General features: G+C 37.3%; 1 protein-coding gene across 2 annotated transcripts in view; it reads right to left on the minus strand.

The window, feature by feature from the left end:
* Nucleotides 1–22,601, minus strand: part of LOC127441055 (cAMP-specific 3',5'-cyclic phosphodiesterase 4B-like) — an 87,341-nt gene that overhangs the window by 37,342 nt on the left and 27,398 nt on the right. For both annotated transcript variants that reach the window (XM_051698209.1, XM_051698210.1), the window contains 4 exons: nt 15,503–15,700; nt 14,163–14,199; nt 13,982–14,052; nt 13,351–13,400 (listed from right to left, as the gene is read on the minus strand). In XM_051698209.1, the coding sequence (XP_051554169.1) occupies nt 13,351–13,400; nt 13,982–14,052; nt 14,163–14,199; nt 15,503–15,700 (356 nt within the window). The remainder of the gene's footprint in view (nt 1–13,350; nt 13,401–13,981; nt 14,053–14,162; nt 14,200–15,502; nt 15,701–22,601) is intronic.

Here is a 22,601-nt window from a genome sequence, read left to right on the forward strand (position 1 = left end):
TGCATTTAAAATAATTACAGACATTTTTGTGTCTTTAAATATGTTTTTTATGGTCTTTGGTGTTTTCTTTATTTCATTTTAGGAGCTTGAGCTGCATGAAAAAAAAAAATAAATAAAAAAATAACATCACACAAGTTTGGAAAACATGAGGGTGAGTAGGCTAAACTATGGCAGAATTTTTTTTTTTTTACATCACTATTCCTTTGAGGGTCTTGTGTAGGTTATTTGACATTTGTTGCTCCTACGAAAATCTTACTTGGGGGTCTTTCACAGTTTACAGTGTTTTTTTTTTTTTTTTGGCCTACTTCTATGCTGCAACTCTGGTAAACAACTCTTTCCACTCCCTCCCTCTCCTTTACTTTCTTTCATTCTCTCTCTTTCTCTCTCTCTCAGCCTCTTTCACGTCTGCAACTCATCTCGTGACTGTTTGACAGCCTCCACAATGCACCATAGAGAGCTGTTGGCCAGAAATTACTTTAGAGAAGGGATGCCGGTCAGCATTACAGCTCCACTGATGTCAATGGCATAATTCAAATACTAATCAGGGTGCATGCTTTAAGACCTGCACTACCACTTTGCATCTTGCGTGAATGTAAAATCTGGACTGGAGTTGCTCTGAGGATGGATTTGTTTGAGAAAACCTGTGAGAGTTCAGATGAGTTTAGATTGCATGTGATAAACCAGGTTGACTTTAATAACTGCTGAGTAAGATTGAGAAAGATGGGTGATTTTTTCTCGAAAACATCTGTTTCATGTTACAGTTTTTCTTTACAGTTTAAAGAATTACAGAACTACAATATTTAAGAAACTTCTATTATAGAGCCTTTAACCTCACTGATATGAGCAGGACAGGTTGGGAGTGTCTTAAGTTGATGTCTGAGCTATAAATATTACACTACATTTCATATCATACAAAGACTTATATAAATACCCTGCTGAAAAGACAAGCATAGACCAGCATGACCTTATTGGTGAACTTGGTTGACCAAGTTCTGGTTAATCAATAGTGGTTGGGATTTCGATTACTCCCAGTGACTCGAGTCTTATGAATCCATTCACCAAAGAAATTACTTCAGATTTGTTCACTGATTCGTTCAGTCACCTTTACTGAGGATCTTTACACCAGTAAGTGGCGAAAATGAGTGTATATTTTGTTTTGAGTAAGTCACTGAATCATTGATTCTTTAAAAAAAAGTCGTTCACAACTGAAACAACAGAAGTAAATGAGTTGTTCACTCAAAAGCTTTGTTCAAAAACACAGATTTGTTGTGAACGAAACACTATTATTAATCAAGTTAACTGGAGATTTTTGGATTTTTGCTGCTTGTTTTTAATTTAATTTAAAGTTAAAACTTAAGCAGCACAATTCTAGAACATTTTGTCACAACTTAATTTCATTACGTTCTATTGATTTAAATTTGTAAAATTAAAGTTTACTTAATCCATTAGAGTTGAAACTACATGAACACTTTTTGTGGTGTAAATGTAGCATTGATGAAACTGGGCAGGGATTTCCATTTCCCAGCATGCTTTGCATGGGACTGCATAGGGAAAACAAGTATTGAAATTAAGGGTTATTTTATGCATGGGATGGATGTTTTTTGTTTTTGGCACCATTCTGAGTAAATTCTAGAGACTGTTGTGTGTGAAAATCCCAGGAGATCAGCAGTTACAGAAATACTCAAACCAGCCCATCTGGCACCAACTATCATGCCACGGTCCAAATCACTGATATCACATTTTTTTCAAATCATCAAATGATTTTATGCACTGCACTGCTGCCACAGGATTGGCTGATTAGATAATCGCATGGATGTTTGTTGGTGCCAGATGGGCTGGTTTGAGTATTTCTGTAACTGCTGATCTCCTGGGATTTTCATGCACAACAGTCTCTAGAATTTACTCAGAATGATGCCAAAAACAAAAAAACATCCAGTGAGCGGCAGTTCTACAGATGGAAATGCCTTGTTGATGAGAGAGGTCAACAGAGAATGGCCAGACTGGTTTGAACTGACAAAGTCTACGGTAACTCAGATAACCGCTCTGTACAATTGTGGTGAGAAGAATATCATCTCAGAATGCTATTCAGAGATGCGGGTTGGTGCTGTTTTGGTGGCACAAGGGGGACCTACACAATATTAGGCAGGTGGTTTTAATGTTGTGGCTGATCGGTGTGTATATACATACACTATATTGCCAAAAGTATTCGCTCACCCATCCAAATAATTGAATTCAGGTGTTCCAATCACTTCCATGGCCACAGGTGTATAAAATTAAGCACCTAGGCATGCAGACTGCTTCTACAAACATTTGTGAAAGAATGGGCCGCTCTCAGGAGCTCAGTGAATTCCAGCGTGGTACTGTGATAGGATGCCACCTGTGCAACAAGTCCAGTCGTGAAATTTCCTCGCTACTAAATATTCCACAGTCAACTGTCAGTGGTATTATAACAAAGTGGAAGCGATTGGGAATGACAGCAACGTAAAATGACAGAGTGGGGTCAGCGGATGCTGAGGCGCATAGTGCGCAGAGGTCGCCAACTTTCTGCAGAGTCAATCGCTACAGACCTCCAAAGTTCATGTGGCCTTCAGATTAGCTCAAGAACAGTGCATAGAGAGCTTCATGGAATGGGTTTCCATGGCCGAGCAGCTGCATCCAAGCCATACATCACCAAGTGCAATGCAAAGCGTCGGATGCAGTGGTGTTAAGCACGCCGCCACTGGACTCTAGAGCAGTGGAGACGCGTTCTCTGGAGTGACGAATCACGCTTCTCCATCTGGCAAATCTGATGGATGAGTCTGGGTTTGGCGGTTGCCAGGCGAACGGTACTTGTCTGACTGCATTGTGCCAACTGTGAAGTTTGGTGGAGGGGGGATTATGGTGTGGGGTTGTTTTTCAGGAGCTGGGCTTGGCCCCTTAGTTCCAGTGAAAGGAACTCTGAATGCTTCAGCATACCAAGAAATTTTGGACAATTCCATGCTCCCAACTTTGTGGGAACAGTTTGGGGATGGCCCCTTCCTGTTCCAACATGACTGCGCACCAGTGCACAAAGCAAGGTCCATAAAGACATGGATGAGCGAGTTTGGTGTGGAAGAACTTGACTGGCCAGCACAGAGTCCTGACCTCAACCCGATAGAGCACCTTTGGGATGAATTAGAGCAAAGACTGCGAGCTAGGCCTTCTCGTCCAACATCAGTGTCTGACCTCACAAATGCGCTTCTGGAAGAATGGTCAAAAATTCCCATAAACACACTCCTAAACCTTGTGGAAAGCCTTCCCAGAAGAGTTGAAGCTGTTATAGCTGCAAAGGGTGGGCCAATGTCATATTAAACCCTATGGATTATGAATGGGATGTCACTTAAGTTCATATGCGTCTAAAGGCAGATGAGCGAATACTTTTGGCAATATAGTGTATATATGTATGTACAGTTGTGCTCAAAAGTTTGCATACCCTTGGAGAATTAGTAATATATGTACCATTTTTAAAGAAAACACGAGTGAGCAAGCAAAACACATTTCTTTTATTTCTTATGGAATTCATATTCAACTGTAGGTTATAACAGAATGGCACAATCATAAAACAAAACATGGCAACAATGAAAAAAATCTGTTCAAAAAGTTCAAAAGTCTACATACCCTTAGTTCTTAATACTGTGTATTGCCCCCTTTAGCATCAATGACAGCGTGCAGTCTTTTGTAATAGTTGTCTATGAGGCCCCAAATTCTTGCAGGTGGTATAGCTGCCCATTCGTCTTGGAAAAAAATGCCTCCAGGTCATGCAAAGTCTTTGGTCGTCTTGCATGAACCGCACGTTTGAGATCTCCCCAGAGTGGCTCGATAATATTAAGGTCAGGAGACTGTGATGGCCACTCCAGAACCTTCACCTTTTTCTGCCGTAACCACTGGAGGGTCAACTTGGCCTTGTGCTTAGGGTCATTGTCATGCTGGAAAGTCCAAGAGTGTCCCATGCGCAGCTTTCGTGCAGAAGAATGCAAATTGTCTGCCAGTATTTTCTGCTAACATGCTGCATTCATCTTGCCATCAATTTTCACAAGATTCCCCATGCCTTTAGAGCTCACACACCCCCAAAACATCAGTGAGCCACCACCATGCTTCACAGTGGGGATGGTATTCTTTTCACTATAGGCCTTGTTGACCCCTCTCCAAACATAGCGCTTATGGTTGTGAATATAAAGCTCTATTTTGGTCTCGTCACTCCAAATTACAGTGTGCCAGAAGCTGTGAGGCATGTCAAGGTGTTGTCAGGCATATTGTAACCAGGCTTTTTTTGTGGCATTGGTGCAGTAATGGCTTCTTTCTGGCAACTCGACCATGCAGCTCATTTTTGTTCAAGTATCGTCGTATTATGCTCCTTGAAACAACCACACTGTCTTTTTCCAGAGCAGCCTGTATTTCTCCTGAGGTTACCTGTGGGTTTTTCTTTGTATCCCGAACAATTCTTCTCGCAGTAGTGGCTGAAATCTTTCTTGGTCTACCTGACCTTGGCTTGGTATCAAGAGATCCTCAAATTTTCCACTTCTTAATAATTGATTGAACAGTACTGACTGGCATTTTCAAGCCTTTGGATATCTTTTTATATCCTTTTCCATCCTTATAAAGTTCCATTACCTTGTTATGCAGGTCTTTTGACAGTTCTTTTCTGCTCCCCATGGCTCAGTATCTAGCCTGCTCAGTGCATCCACATGAGAGCTAACAAACTCATTGACTATTTATACACAGACACTAATTGCAATTTAAAAAGCCACAGGTGTGGGAAATGAACCTTTAATTGCCATTTAAACCTGTGTGTGTCACCTTGTGTGTCTGTAACAAGGCCAAACATTCAAGGGTATGTAAACTTTTGATCAGGGCCATTTGGGTGATTTCTGTTACTATTATGATTTAAAAAGGAGCCAAACAACTATGTGATAATAAATGGCTTCATATGATCACTATCCTTAAATTTTGCATGATCAGTCATATTTTCAAAATCAATGCCAAAATTTCACAATTTCTGCCTGGGTATGCAAACTTTTGAGCACAACTGTATACATAGTTGTTTGGCTCCTTTTTAAATCATAATGATAACAGAAATCACCCATTTTCTTTCTCTTTGTTGCCATGTTTTGTTTTATGATTGTGCCATTCTGTTATAACCTACAGTTGAATATTAATCCCATAAGAAATAAAAGAAATGTGTTTTGCCTGCTGTTACTGTATATATGGTATATATAATTTGTCCTTATTTTAGTTTAGTTGTGTTCCCACTAGACTATGAATATGCAAACTTACAGTACTTAGACCCTGCAACAAAGGATATGATGGCACACCGTAGGGCTTCTGTTTGCAATAAATAATACAATACAAATAAATAATATTAGTATAATCAAAATGTTCAACTATACCATCTGCTCCACATTCCCTCAACTCTGCAAACCATGCAGATTTGAAACATGAAATATGAAATATTCTTTGTATTGAGCCAAGAGTTCAGTGTGTGACAATGAAATCTTCTGTTGATCAAACATCCTCTGGCTATCCGAAGTCATAGGTCAGAGTTCAGAAGAAACTCAAGGATGTATAGGACTTTGTGAATGATGGGCATTTAAGTTCTGCGAAAATCTGTGATGCTTTTTGTGGGCTTAAAAATGACACATTAACACCTGATTCCTTCTGCTGTGTTTAGCAACAGCTGACTGAAAAATTCTACCAGTAGGGTTTCATGTTCCACAATAAACAAGCCATGCACACACCCTAGCACGATGGGATGTACATGAGCATGCAAAAATTATGGTTTGTTTACACATCCTGCAACACTTCATCAGAATCTATGCTCTGTGCATGAAAGCAAACATGCAATTATGCTACCACAACTTTTGACTGTTTCACAACCGGTCTGTTCAATATGCGCAAGGGAAGTGCAACAAAAAAGAAAAAGCAGATATTTTGCAATGTTAGCAAAAATAAATTGCTCTTTTCATTGAATGAACTACCAGTTGCTTTAACAAGTATTTGAAAACTTAAGTCATACTTAATAATGTATGAATGTCATTGCATAAGATAAAATATCAAATGGCATCTGCAAATTATTGATTTTGTCTTCAGTCTGATCGCTGCACTCAGGTTCAGGCAGAGACTCTATACAGCTGTGGCTCATTAAACCTGCATTCAGTCTGACATTCTGCTGCACAGCCTTCTTCCTTCAGTAGGACAGGCCCTTGGCACTGTGTGTGTGTGTGTGTGTGTGTGTGAGAGAGAGAGAGTGTGAGAGAGAGTGAGAGAGCGAGAGAGAGAGGGAGAGAGAGAGAGAGAGAATATAAGCACATGCCAGAGGGTAAGACATCGCTTTGCCTTAGGATTCTGGCTCTTGATGAAAGCTCTTCTCTTCTCTTTTTTTTTTTTTTTCTCCCTCACTAATTTTTCTAGAAGTGTTTTATGAAGCTGAGGTTCAGGGCCAGTCCAATAAAAATGGGAGTGTGAAATTAAATCTCTCTCTTTTTCTGATGCTTTATGTTTCAATTCATTTGAGGACACACATACACCAAGCTCAGACATTTTGTGATACATATAACTTGTGTATTGAGACATAATTTATTTGAGTTAGGAGTTATGCCAACTAAATATGAATTGAGAGAAATAGTTGGGTGAACTTTTCCTTTAACTCATGAATTAAGTCAACCCTTTGTGAGGCTCGCTAGAGGAAAGGTAAAAAATGGTAACAAATTAAGTTCAAACAAGTGTTCAGTGGACCAATTACTATCAAATATTCAGCAATGCAGCTTCTCTAATCAATAATAATAATTCTCTAATCTCTAATCTAATAACAGCTATATCCTCATTCTGTGTTATTACACACACAACCGGCCAATAGGCACACTGGTGTGCGTGAGGAGCGCGCAACATGCGTTACACTCTGATTTCTGCTGGCATACTTAATAGGCCAGTGAGATGTAAGTGGGCACATTTTACCACCATTTTCAGTGTGAGAGTGTGTGCTTCTTCCTGCCAGGACCATGCGGCATCTTCGCGTTCAAGCGCACAGGAAGTGAAGGTAGTAGGTGGGTGGTGACTGACGTCAATGAGGCTGAAGAGCCCTGTGAAACAGGAACCAAAACATCCCACAATCTTTGCCCCCCTCCTTTCAACTGTCAGCTCAGTAGATAGGTGGCTAAAGCTCGTACACCTGGAGCTTGCACACACACAAACCCCTGCATGCACACTTACTAGACATGTCAGCATAAACCAAAAATTGCACAATCTGTTCTTTCAAAAACATGTCTAACTCATAACCCAAAACTACAAGATTTTTTTAAAAATATGTTTGAAATAAATTAGGCCTATTTTAGGACTATTACGTTTTTTTTTTTTTCATTTTTACATTATTTTCATAACAATGAATCACATTTCCCCATTAATTTCCAACTTTAACATTAATGAACGGATGTTTTACTTTTGAGTGTTACTTTGTCCTATTATTCCCATTATTCTCAGTTGTGATTCTCTTTAGATTGTTATTACTGTAATACGATAATTTTTTTTAAATTAATGTATTGCATTAAAAATACTGAAATTCAATTATCTTTTTAATATAAATCAGCATTAAGTAAAGCCTACTTTACAATTCAAAATATAATACTAATAAAAATAACAAAAAACACAATTATAGTAATTAGTGGTTAAGCCCTGAAAGGGCGAAGACCCCTATTGTAATCGTTAGTGTTATTATTATTCTTTGTTTTTTTCTGCCATGGGAGTCTATGGGAGCCCATAGAACCGTTCGCAGGAAAGTTATGAAATTTGCGCACAGCTAGAGGACAGTCTGAACTGACACCACAATTTGGAGTCTGTAACTCAAACACATTAGCGCCACCAACAGGTCAAAATTTCACTCACGTTCATGCTTTTGAACTGTATGTCCTAGAGACAAAATTATTTTTCCCCCTGATTCCTGAGCTCATGCCGAGTTGAATGCATACCTTGGTTTTGATTTCCATCCGACTAGATTTTCCACCATTTTGAATTTTAAGGAAACAGGTTTTTTCGCTACTCCTCCTACAATTTTTGTCCAATTTCCACCAAAATTGTTTTAAAGCGATCGTGAGATAGAGCTACACAAAAGTTTTTTTCGATGTTTTGAAATCGTTCCTGAGAAATGGCTTCACGAAGTTGACAGCGAGCACGCCAAAATGGACTTCATGCTGTATCTCCACAACACTTTGATGGATTGTGACAAAACTTGGTATGCGTCATCGCCATCATGCCTTGAGGTCACCTGCAGCGTTTCGCCACACTGTCCCCTACTGGTCACGAGATAGCAAAAACGACTATTTTGGCTTATAACTCTTGAACACTTTGGCCAAAAATGATAAAACTTAGATCTCTTAGGTCTTAGGTCTCTTTAGATTCAGAGAAACATTCCGAGTCAAACGATACCCAATTTTCCCATGTCAGCCATTTTGGGCGTTGGCCATTTTGAATTTTGTCGCAAAATGCTGTATTTTATTAATGCATTGGCATATCCTTACGAAACTTTGTATGTGTCATCATGTGATCATGCCCTGAAGGTGCCTGAGATGTTTGGGTCCGACGCCACCTAGTGGTGGAAAAATGTTATTTTTTTTATTTTGTGAGTTTATATCTTTTAGTGGCGTTAGTCTATTTTCACAGGACTGGTCTTGTTAAGTGTGGGAGGACCTGCCGAGCGCAATGATACCATATTTGCTATGGTTCGCCTTTAATGTACAACTAGTACATGCAAATAGAACAGTAGTGTATCTTGAGAAACATGGCCATAGATGTTTTTTTTTTAATCTTTAACTCCTACAGCATTCATCAGAATTCTAACTTAAAATGTGTCACAATGCTTCTTTCGCTGCTCATGTTGCCGATAATTGGCTTGACCCCGGTATTGCTGCTTGCAGCTATATTTATTATTATTATTATTATTATTATTAGGGCCCAAGCACTGAAAGTGCGGAGACCCTATTGTTCTTCTAAGGATTATTAGGGTCCAAGCATTGAAAGTGTGGAGACCCTATTGTACATCTAATGATTGTTATTAGGGCTCAAGCACTGAAAGTGCGGAGGCCCTATTGTACTTCTAAGGATTATTATTAGGGCCCAAGCACTGAAAGTGCGGAGACCCTATTGTTCTTCTAAGGATTATTATTAAGGCCCAAGCACTGAAAGTGTGGAGACCCTATTGTTCTTCTAAGGATTATTATTATTATTATTAGAACCCAAGCACTGGAAGTGCAGAGGCCCTATTGTTGTTCTAAGGATTATTATTAGGGCCCAAGCACTGAAAGTGCTGAGGCCATATTGTCCTTTTAAGGAGTATTATTACTTTTATTAAACAAAAATCAAGGTTTTGGGGGCTTTTGGGGCACTTAACATCCTCAAAAACTCATAAAATGTTACACACACATCAGAGTCATCGGCCATTAGGGCTTGGCAAAAGTTCATACATGGTCTTGTAGAGGGGGATCAGTAGCACCACCTAGAAGATGGGCATGTTCAGGGGGTTCTGTAGTACATTCCTTTTGAGCTACAGTCACCAAACTTTGTACATATATAGATCTCATCAAGCCAGACAACTTTCGCACTGACAGTCATAAGCTCTTCCCAACAGGAAGTAGGCCATTTTGGATTGTTTGAAAAATGCATGCTCTGTTACAGGTACCAAATGTGCATGACATCATGTCAAGACATTGACGATGCTAAATTGCGAACGGATTTTTGATATATCAAATGGTGTTGCCACGGCGACGTGATAAAGTAACTTAAAAAATGGGAAACAGGAAGTGTCTACTATCTTCTGCGGGGATCAAGGGATCAAGGGATTCTTGATATTTTAAATAGTGTTGCCATGGCAATGCATTAAATGCCATTATTCCTTTTTATGTACATTCACATGTTTTTGAGGTACTTGGCATGTTTGAATTTTCATGATATTTTGCACACACATCAGAGTTGTTGGCCATTAGGCCTGGGAAAAAGTTAACACATGGGTGTGGCTGAGGAGGTCTGTAGCGCCACCTTTTGACAAAAGTGGTGGGGTCAGTTTCTTCTATGGTCACCAAACTTGCAACATATCTTGTTCTCATCAAGCTAGGCAACTTTCAAATTTGCAATCATTAGCTCCACCCAAAAGGAAGTCAGCCATTTTGGTTTGAATGTGCATTTTTTGAAAATTGCAGGCCCTGTACTTTTGAATACTCCTCCAAAGGGATTCAAGTGAAAATGGATGTGTCCACCTTGCATTGTTTTCCGAAAGCCACCGGGTGGAAATGGACCCATGGTGCTTGGGCCCATCATCGCTATATTTTTTAAATATTTATTATTATTATTATTATTGTTATTATTATTATTATTATTCATGGTTTTCGGTACTTTTGGTGTACTTAACATGCGTGAAAACAAAGTAACAGTTGCGGGGGGGCGGGCTCTGAGCACCCCCATTTTCACCTACAGTCACCAAAATCGGTACATATATCCACCTTTATTTCAGTTAAACTAGGGCGCCACCATTATCAACCTTGAATGTGGACCACTTCCGGTATAAGCCACTTCCAACTATTTTAGCTATACAAAAATAAAACATTATGCTGCTTTATTTTACAGGCTGGCAATGAATGTCTACATATTATTATCATTAATAATTTTCATAAACTCATTGGTTTTGAACGCATATAGTTTTACCATTTGTTGCATTTTACCATCATTTTATCACACACTGTTGCACTGGCAGAATGAATGAAATCAGGCGCTGACACGGACAGTCCTGGGCACCGTCTTGACACACCTCCACAAACTTTACATAACCAGCAAGAGAAGAAAGATGCAGAGAAAATGCTGCTTTAACATTTTTTGCACCAAAACTGCATCTTGTTTCATCTTGACAAAATAATAAACGCATGTAACTCTCCGTTCTTGTCAGAGAGCATTCTCAATTTCTTAGCAGTACATAGTAAACAGACACACAGATCTCGCATTCAACATGGCTTATGAAACATCGCCTTTGGAAATAAATAAATAAAGGCATCATCAGAGGTTATGCAGGTACATATGAATGGAGGTTTACATGGAGACAAGAAAGTCTGCATCATCACGATCTCGGTAAAAGAAGCAGATTTTATTACCGTCACTTCAATACAACAGCACAGCAACAAGTGAATGATTTACTTAATCTTTTACTATAAATTCTGATGTTAGAAAATTATCTGATATTGGCACATAATTCTGCTGTACATCCTGTGGTTGTGTGATAGTTTATAAGCCCATATCACTAAATTCTGGTATTATAACCTTCTAGTTATTTACACTGCGGTCAATGCCAGCGGAACATTCTCACACTTTCTCACAATGCAGCCGCTGCTTACTTTTGCATTGCAAAAAAAGGTGGACAGTTCTCATAAAGCCGAACAACTTTCATACTCACAGTCATTAGCTCTGCCCAACAGGAAGCTCTGTAGTGCCCCCTTTAAAGTGGGCATGTTAGACGGCCTCTGTAGCACCCCCATTTTCACCTACAGTCACCAAACTTGGTACATATACAGCTCTCACCAAGCCGGACAACTTTCATAATAATAGTCATTAGCTCTGCCCAACAAGTAGTCAGCCATTTTGGATTTTCTGAAAATCGCAAGCTATGAACTTTTAATACTCCTCCTAGGGGATTCATTTGACTGGCACCAAATGTGTGCAACATCATGCCAAGACATTGTAGATGCTAAATTGCGAACGGATTTTTGATATTTTGAACGGTGTCGCCATGGCGAAGCATTAAATTTATGGCTAACAATGTGAAACAGGAAGTTCCTTATATCTTCTGTGTGCAATGTATGATTCTGATTCAGCTGTATGTTTGGTAATGGGGGCTGATCACATTTTTGTGGCTATTATGGGTCATGGTCATAGTGCCACCAACTGGCAGCAGGAAGTATGGCACTTTTAACAGACTTTGAAATAGCCCTCTCATGTTTACATGAATTGCTTCAAAATTCTTTAGAATAATGTCAAGACACTGCTATTATAAATTTGTAAAGGGATATTTGGGATACTTAAATAGTGTTGCCATGACAACGCATTAATTGTTATTATTCCTTTCTACCTATATTTGGGTGTTTTTGAGGCACTTGGCATGCTTAATATGTCATGACATTTTTCACACACATCAGAGTCGTTGTCATGGGCATGTAGGGGGGGCTCTGAGGCACCCCCTTTAAAATGGGTGTGCAAGACGGCCTCTGTAGCACACCCATTTTCACCTACAGTCATCAAAATTGGTACATATATAGTTCTCATCAAGCTGGACAACTTTCATAATGACAGTCATTAGGTCTGCCCAACAGGTAGTCGGCCATTTTTGATTTTTTTAATATTGCATTCTCTGAACTTTTAAATACTCCACCTAGGTGATTCATGAGACTGTCACCACATTTAGACAACATTATTCCAAGACATTGAAGATGCTAAATTGTGAACAGATTTTGATATATCGAACAGTGTTGCCACGGCGAGGCATTAAATTAATGGCAAAAAATGGGAAACAGGAAGTGTCACATATCTTCTGTGTGCAATGTGTGATTTAGATCAAAATGTAGATGTATGTTGAGTCTTGGGGGCTAATCATATGGATTTGATTATTTTGGGTCATGGTCATAGCACCACCACCTGGCAGCAGGAAGTGTGGCTCTTACAACAGACTTTAAAATATTCCTCTTATATTTACTCAAATTGCTTCAAAATTGTTAAGAATAATGTCAAATGCCAAGTGCATGTGTCCACCTTGCATTGTTTTCCGAAAGCCACCAGGTGGAAATGGACCAGTTGTGCTTGGGCCTGTCATCGCTGCTTGCAGTTAGATTTTAAATTGTAATTATAATATACATTGTATAATACATATATAAAAGATGTAATTGTTTATAAATTGTAAAGTATTTTTCATGTTAGTATTAGTTGTACTGCCTAAATGAAATGAAATGAAATTAAATAAAAAAAACAATGCTATCTCTGATACATACAGACACACGCTTAAAAGATGCGTTTATAAGCTTACTGAGAAGTTTTTCACAATTTCAAATTTATTTAAAACAGATCCTATTATTTGTTTCATGACAAAAAATGTTAAGTTTGAAGATGTGATATGAGAAATTCTACCATAATTAGTGTACGATTCCAAGTCTGCAACTGTGTACTTTTTGTTTATCTGACTGATGTCACATTCAGGGCTATGAGCAATATAACATAATTCATCTCAGTGTAACGTCTGTGACTTTGATGATATACCGCAGAAAGCGGTAATTCAGAGTTAGTAATAAGAGAATAGGAAAGCTCTAATGCTCCTACCTGACAAGTTAGCCTTGGTCATTGGGGGCTGACTGCTGACTGGTGATCTTCTATAAAATGATGCAAAAAATAAATAAATAAATAAATAACAAATGGGACAATTCAAAAGGAATTGATTTAATTCCATTTTCAACTGAACACATTAGAAAAGAACATTGCAAATCTCATTATCAGTGACCTATCTGTGAATGTGTGACACTTTCTTTTTTCTTCTTTTTTTTTTTTTTTTGAGTCAGTGTCTGGGAGAGTCACTGTTCTGTTTGTAGTCCATATTTACTCAAGTGACTACAGACATCTGTTTGACCCAGTTTAAACACTGTTGAAGCTTATGGAAATGTAAGCACCAATAATGTAACTTAGGAAATAACTTAGGAGGAACTCAGTATCTAATGATATTAGAAACTAACATTAACTAACTTAAACGAACAAGTCTTTTAACATTTTGGTGCACTGACCAATGCAAAAATCACGAGTTGTAAATATGATAAATTAATAATGTGAGAAAAAAGGTCAGTAGGTCAGTGTGGTATCCTTTATGCTGGACAAAAATAAACATTTAAGGTGAGTTCTGCCCTCTTATGGTTGATTTACATAATGCAACCCTTATTAAATATCAATGAACAGCACTTACTTGCTGGAGGGGCACTGTACATTGGTCAGGATGCTGAAATTATTCCTAACAGTGCGTAGACTTGCAAGCACCTATTGCACAAAATGACAGCAAGAGCGATATGAAAGGGCAATAAGAACAATATGAACAAATGCCCTCATATTTGGTCATTGTACATCATTACAGAGGGATATTAACATACCTGAGCAAAAGGAGTAACTATCAGGTCTTCACCATGTCTGAGAACCAAAAAATAAAGAAAAATTACAAAAAGTCATTTATTTCCTGGTTTTAAGAAATAATTCACCCAAAAAAAAGAAACTTCTCATCATTAACTTACCCTCATGCCATCCCAGATGTGTATGACTTTCTATCTTCTTTTAGATTAATATCTCAGCTCTGTTGGTCCATACAATGCATGGTGGCCAGAACTTTGAAGCTCCAAAAAGCACATAAAGGCAGCATAAAAGTAATCCATAAGACTCCAGTGGTTAAATCCATAACTTCAGAAGTGATATGATAGGTGTGGGTGAGAAACAGATCAATATTTAAGTAATTTTTTACTATAAATTATCCTCCCTGCCCAGTAGGGTGCGATATGCACGAAGAATGTGAATCGCCAAAAAACAAAAGAAGGTGACTGTGGAAGTGAAAGTGCAGAATTGTAGTAAAGAAGGTCTTAAATATTGATCTGTTTCTCATCCACACCTATCATATCACTTCTGAAGATATGGATTTAACCACTGGAGTCTTATGGATTACTTTTATGCTGCCGTTATGTGCTTTTGTCATCATTCACTTGCATTGTATAGATCTACAGAACTGAGATATTTTTTTCTAAAAATCTTCATTTGCATTCAGCAGAGGTAAGAAAGTCATGCACATCTAGGATGGCATCAGGGTGAGTAAGTGATGAGAGAATTTTTACTTTTGGGTGAACTATCCCTTTAAATTACTCTACAGGTACGTAATAGACATGAAAATACTGATCTGCGAAAAACCATATCTCAATTTTAATAGGTTATGCTATGCAGTATTACTGCAGTGTACTTTTCTGACTTTGTACTGCCATCGCAATGATGGAAATTATTTATTGCAGTGGTGCTCAGTCCTGCCTGTGGAGATCTTCCTTCCAGCCGAGTTCAGTTTGAAACCTGCTCAAACACACCTGCCTGTAGGTGTCAAGTGAACCTGAAGATCTTGGTTAGCTGGTTCAAGAGGGTTTGATAAGAGTTGAAACTGAATTCTGTAGGGAATTCATACACTTAAATGTGATGTGTATACATTTTTTCAATGTTAAAATACTTTCTTCTATCCCAGCTTAATATGCAGTAAGCCATTTGTGGGCTGATTTCCCCCAAAAAGTATAACACGGTGGCTATATCAAAACATTCCTCTGTCCAGCCTATTTTCAATATATTGTGACTTAGTGACTAATCCTCGTTAAGCATATTTTAGATAGTTATTATGTGAATGTGGATGCAGCCTTGATTTATCATACATCAGTATGGGTGAACAGAAATGTGCTGAGCTCTTACTCACAGCTGCTCTCCTACAAGGGAGGAGTTGCGTGAGGTGGATTTGGGAGAGAGGTCATAGTCGCTGTCCGAGCGATAGAGGAAAGACTCTCGCCGCTGACCGTGACTGGCCATGCTGGGATGCAGGACGAGACCGGAGCCCGGAGACGCCTGCAGGTCCAGTGGACTGCAGCCCATAGAGGGGCCATTCTCCACCTCCAAACTACACAGAGGGACATGTAAATTGGAGATAGTAATTATAAAGGATAACTGGAGGGTGACGCACAACAGTCAAACCTCTGTGCATAATCGGTATGATCAATGAGCTACCAATGAGCAATCTTTTGTTATATGTCATCGATGGATTTGTGGTTTAATTGGGACACTTGAGGTCCTCTCTGCAGTTAAAAGGGGGTTTGTGTCTTCATCTATGACATTACTGTATTCAGCACTATAATTGACTGTGTCAGCACCAGATGGACAATGACCAATTCCCACTGGAAGCTTTTGCTGTTCCATGAATACACACCTAACATACCAAAAGAAGCATTCATTTTTTGTTTTCATGTACTTATTTGTTTTCAAAAATATAAATCGGGCTATTAGGCCTGTCCCAATAGCCACACTTGTGGTCTTTGTACTTGGCTACTTAATGCTGTTCACAGTTGGGGCAGTGATTTTGGTAGTTGTTCTCGGAAGACTGATTGTTGTTGGCAGTGGTGACTGTTAAAGTTTAAATAGTCACTAACTAGATTTATCAATACACTACTTGATTTAAGTGTTGTTAGTATTGTGTTATTGTAAAAACATTTTTTACAGTGTTACACTGTGTGAAATGTAAAATTATTTCTTTGAATGCATTTTGATTTTTTACATTTACTTTGCACAGTAAATATGGACAACTCTGTGTTCCATAACTGCTGTGAAATGTGAAATATAAGTTTCTTTCAACTTATTTTGATCCTCAATAAACTGCACAAGTAATTAAATTCTACAAACCTGTGTGGTCCATTAATATTAATACAAACCAATTAAGTTTATATACATTTGCTTGCCATTTAAATGAGACAACCAGAGTAACCTTTACGCAATGTATCAGTGTGTTCACATGAAATTTCCATAAACATCCAGATGGGACAGGAACAGTGGAAGTATTTTAATTAGTTTGGTAACACTTTATTTTACAGTGTCTGTGTTACACATATTGCATGTTACTATTATTAATTACTATAGTAGTAATAATCACAATATATAAGAACAAGCAGCTCTACAAAATAATTACACAGTAAACACATGCAGTATTACTCAGTAATTACCATTGTAAATGCACAGTAACATGAGCACTGTAAAATAAAGTGGGATCATTCATTTTATTAAATAATAAAGGCTATTTATTATAAATAATAATAAAATAATAAATAGCAAAAAAATCATCAGGGGCCTTAGATATTAGGCAAGAAAAAACAAAAACAATATCTATCAAAATATCAATATCTAGTGTTGCAAATTACTGTAGTTAATGAAAATCTCTGAAATTATCACATTTATTTTGAGACGAAATACTTACGAAATACTATCTCGAATATTTTGATTTGAATAAAATAAAAAAATCCTTATTTTTTTTCATTACGTTTTGTACTTTTTAAAACGTTTTTATTTTTTTTGTTTTGTTACATTTTTGTATTTTTAGCCACTTTTTAAATTGTCCAATCAATGTTTTTTCTCATCTACCACAGTAATGTATTTGAATTATTTATTTTTATTAAATATATTATATTTATAATTGAAAAATATTTTATTATAAATATAATTCCAAGGAAAGAGAAGGCTCGCACACAATGACCATAGAAAAAAATTGTCCAGGAATTTTAAAAAGAGGCCAAAAGGTGCAAAAAAGTGCTCAGTGCAGGAACAAAATGCTTTTGATTTACATCGTCATCATTGTCAGTTATAAATATAATTTTAATTATATATGCATATATATCGAATTATCATATATATTTAAATATTTGGGGGGCTTCTTAGGAGATTTTGATATATGCAATTAATTGTGATTATTTTGATTATATTGATTAATTAATTGGCACATCATGTAATTAATTAGCAAAAAAATTGATTAATTGATGTGTAAAAATTTGTTGTTTGCCATTATACTTTAGATCTTAAAAAAACCAAAGGCCCGCCCTACATCCTACCTACCACCTTGCCAAGCACACCCTACAACTAACTCCAAGTGATTCCCATGGGGTGAACCGGGCACACATGATTACATCTAAGTGATTTGCCTCATTAAATAGAGTACTGGATTCCCTAGGCTAGGGCCAGATACCTGGTAGTCCTGTCCAGATGCTGCATCTGTTACTAGGAATTAATCTAAATCAAATGGCAAGCACCTGTAAAAAAAAAAAAAATTAAATAATAATATATTTTGTTTTTAAATAATTATAATATTAATTGTATTATCTTCCACCTCATTCGCAGAGTGGTTTTGAGCAAGTCCTCACCATGCAAACCTGAAGAAACCTGCACTTTTTAGAGCCCACAGACGTTCCATCACACATTCGAAACTTTAGGATGTCACAAATTCCGTGGTAGCTATGACGACGGAATTGGGGGTGGCACAGATGTCAGTGTGTGGGGGCATGAGCAGGGTTGGTATAATCAATGCACAAACTAGAACTTTCGACTTTTCCTCTTTACAAGAACCGAACAGCATCAAGAGTTTGGATCAACTCTATTTAACAAATAATTTTGGATAAATTCCAATGTATCACTATGTGAAGTCTTTGGCAGCATCTCAAATTTATTTCATTGGACCTTCATATGTAGCAACAAAACCACAATAACGGTGGCAACCAAACACCACTTAAGTATGATATAAACTCTCAATAATCACCACATGACACATAACTGATAGAGTCAGCACACCAACAGCAGCATAAATAAAATAATAAGTAGGCCTAATGAAAAAGATAACTTATGATTTGAGTCTCAGAGGCTTTCTTTTTATATATTTTTGAGGTGTTGTGTTTCTAAATAGGCCCCTGCTTAAATTATTTTTTATATATTTTTTCCATAATTTTTTTCCATCTATTCACGTTTGCATATAGTTCTGCCCCACATTTGATTTTGTAGCACTAAATCAACATTTTCACATAGTTATAGAAAGTGACAGAATTCCAAGCATCTAGCATAGAGGACAGAAAATCACTCAACAAAACAAGTGAACACATGTTTACTAGCAGTGATTTAAAGGTCAGCAGTGGCAGTAGTACAGAGAGTCAGCATGCTGAAATGGGTTGAATTACAATTGTTACAGTAATGAGCACAAAAGTAAGTTGAAAGTTAGTTGAAAAAATTGTAGCAACATGATCAGATGACAATTTGATCGGATTAGAGAAGAGGAAACAGTCAAGAGGAAGAAGAATGGAAAAAGTAGCCATTTATCATACAATATGAAACACACACACACACACACACACACACACACACACACAAAGAGATATCTTAATAAAACCACAATTGTTTCTACAAGACAGCAATGAGATTAAATGGAGTGCAAATTGAGAATTTTTGAGAAGTCTCAAGTGGGCTAACATTCTTCCTAAAATCTTCTGTGTGTGTATGTGTTAGAGAGAAGAAAGAAAATCATAAAGTTTGGAACAAAATGAGAGTGAATATGTTTTTGGGTGAACTATCCCTTCTCCTGAGCTAGAAAGAGCAACCTTTCAACAATGAAAATTTCCTCTGGGAACACATATCACGATGAGAGAGTCATATCTGAGAACATTCAGATGGATGATTGAGCTCAGAGAATTATCTTTTATTGTTTAGACAATGTTCCATGAAAAGCTCAGAGGCCTGAAACACAAGCCTGACTGAGTCAGCGCATCTCCACTGATAAAGTCTTTAGCAACGGTACAAACACAAAAACAAAAAGGCAAAGGAGAGTGAATGATACCAGAGACATGAAGAAAAGCACTGAGGAGAAAATAATGGAGTCAGTTGCAGAGCTAATGGAAAACAGCTCTGAGCAGAGAGGAAAAGATTGATGGAGGAGAACGAGCACGAGAGAAATCATGGAGAATATGTTCAAATTGATGCTTTGAAGAGAAAGGTCACAGAGCTTCAGTGAAAAATAAACCAGAGAGAAAACAAACCAAATGAGAGAGATAATTTAACTTTAATCAAGAAGAAAATAACAATGAGATTTAATTATTAATAATGATATGCTCTTTTCGGATCAGAGAAATTAATATAGCAATTTATCACTGATTCTTGAGATTTGGGTCAAAACTATTTTCCCTGTCACTGAAAATATTTAAAAAGAGCAACGATTCTACTTTTAAATTAACCAGAGATGTCCTGAACACAAAGGTACCATTTCATTTTATTTTCTCTCTTTTTTTATCAAAAGTATGACGTTAAATTATCACTCACTCCCCTTAAAACCACCTGGCTTCAGAACGTAACTTAATAATACATACAATAAAAAAGTTAAGACAAACAGAAATATAAATATGTACCTTTTAAAGAAACATTACTATTATCACCTGACAAAATGAAGAGGATAATTCCAAAAGTAGGAGTGTCACTATGTTTTTATCAACACCATTAGATATTTAAAGGTATAGTTCACCCAAAAATGAAAATTCTCTCATCATTTACTCACCCTCATGCCATCCAAGATGTGTATGACTTTCTTTCTTTCCTTTGCAGAACACAAATGAAGATATTTAGAAGAATTTCTCAGCTCTTAAGGTCCATACAATGCAAGTGAATGGTGGCCAGAAATTTGAAAGTCCAAAAAACACATGAAGGCAGCATAAAAGTAATCCACAAGACTCCAGTGGTTTAATCCGTGTCTTCTGAAGCGATATGATAGTAACTGGTCACAAACAAAAATAAAAATCAATATTTACTATAATTGATTTTTATTTACTATAATTGATTGAAACTTTCACTTACACTTTCACATTCTTCTTTTGTTTTCTGGTGAATAGCATTCTTCATGCATATTGCCACATACTGGGCAGGGACGACAATTTATAGTTAAAAGGACTTCAATATTGATCTGTTTCTCACCCACACCTATCATATCTCTTCAGAAGATATGGATTTAAACACTGGAGTCTTATGGATTACTTTTATGCTGCCTTTATATGCTTTTTGGAGCTTTAAAGTTCTGGCCACCATTCACTTGCATTGATTAGACAAACAGAGCTAAGATATTCTTCTAAAAATCTTTTTTTGTGCTCAGCAGATTAAAGAAAGTCATACACATCTGGGATGGCATGAGGGTGAGTAAATGATGGGAGAATTTACATTTTTGCATGAACTATTCCTTTAAGCAAGGCCACACAGGCTCTGGTTTACTAAATAATTGTAATATACAGTATATATATATATATATGTATTATTTGGGATTATTTTACGGTCTGTAGGTCCCATTAGTAGATAGCAACACAAGAAAAACAAACTGGCTTCTGCTTTTAATACAAGTGTGATGTGCGAGATATGGTTACATTGTCAACAGTCAATCCTGTCAGATTTTCTTCAAGACATGAAGCTGACAGTCATTTCGAGACCATCCTTTGTCTCAGTTCATTCTTAATCAAAGTTGAATGCAGATTTGTCAATATTTATAATAAGTATTTGACATGGTAGCACATTATTGGAAGAAATACTCAAAATATAACAAAAATTCTTTTAAAAAAAATCTGTGTTTTTACGGTATATTATATTTGTTACTTGATTTTAAGAAAGGGAATTGTACTTCATTGCTTGTGTTACACAACATACAATACGAATTATCCATTGTCAGTTTTAAGTTGAAAGAATGCAAAACAAAGGCAAAACAATAATTAATGGGAGGGTATTAAGAAGTCATCTCTGCTGACAGAAAAATAGGCCACAGAGTGAAGCGGTTAAAAGGGACTGGGGGAAATTGCATCTGGCTTCATGCCAGAAGGTTGCGAAGGGTGTCTGATGACAGATTCAGAATGATATAAGAGGCTGTCAAAGCCCTTGGTATTGTAGGAGAGCCTAGCAGCAACTATTCCTGCTCTTACATGCATGTGTGCGCGTGTGTGTTATAATAGTTTGGTGTTGCAAGAGTCTAGTTACTGCTGAAAGTGCTGGATCATCATAAGTGGCATCTGGAGGGCAGAAACTCTGTGGGGGATTAGACTGCCTGAGGGTTTCAAACTACAGAATAACTCGGACTACAGAGAAAAGATACCAAGATTTTTCTGAAAATGTGAGTGGTGCTCGCACATGCAAAATTTGGGGGTTGATGGTTGACAAGGCATTTGCTATGTGGTTGCTAAATGTTTTTTAATGTGTCGCTATATAGTTGTTAGGGTGTTCTGAGTGGTTGCTAGGGCATTGTTAGGGTTATCTGGGTGGGTTGCTTATTAGTCCAAGTTAAAAGAGCCCACCCCCAAGTATCTATGATATTCTGGTCTCTTGCTATAGCTTGGGCAACTCCTTCAATGAAAGCCTTAAAGGAATAGTTCCCCCAAAAATGAAAATTCTCTCATTATTTACTCACCCTCATGATATCCCAGGTGTGTATGACTTTCTTTATTCACCAGAACACATTTGAAAAAAATATCTTAGCTTAGTACGTCCTTAAAATGCAAGTGAATGGAGATTTATCATTTGAAGCTCCAAAAATCACAGACAGTCAGCATAAATGTCATCAATACGACTCCAGCTGTTAAATTAATTTCTTCTAAAGCGATACGATCACTTTTGGTGCGAAAAAGATCAATATTTAAGTACTTTTTAACCATAATCCAATGCTTCCGAGAGGTTGGTGTTCAAGCGGTCTCTCGTGTGATGTATTTGCGTTGCAATGATACAGAGATAATCTCACATTCTCCACTCGGATGAGACGTCCTGGATGAGCACACAAACACACCACTGTGAGTAAAGAAACAGATAAATACACATCTAAACCAAAACCAACCAAGCTACTGTACAGCATTCCTCCTCTTCACTTATAAACGGCACTGTCCTTCCGGAATTTTATTGCGATATATGCGATTACGTCACACGTGCGTACCGTTGCAGAATGGAAGCATGATTCAGAGTTAAAAAAAGTACTTAAATATGTAAGT

The sequence above is a fragment of the Myxocyprinus asiaticus genome, chromosome 5 (assembly GCF_019703515.2).
Source record: "Myxocyprinus asiaticus isolate MX2 ecotype Aquarium Trade chromosome 5, UBuf_Myxa_2, whole genome shotgun sequence".
Lineage (NCBI taxonomy): Eukaryota > Metazoa > Chordata > Actinopteri > Cypriniformes > Catostomidae > Myxocyprinus > Myxocyprinus asiaticus.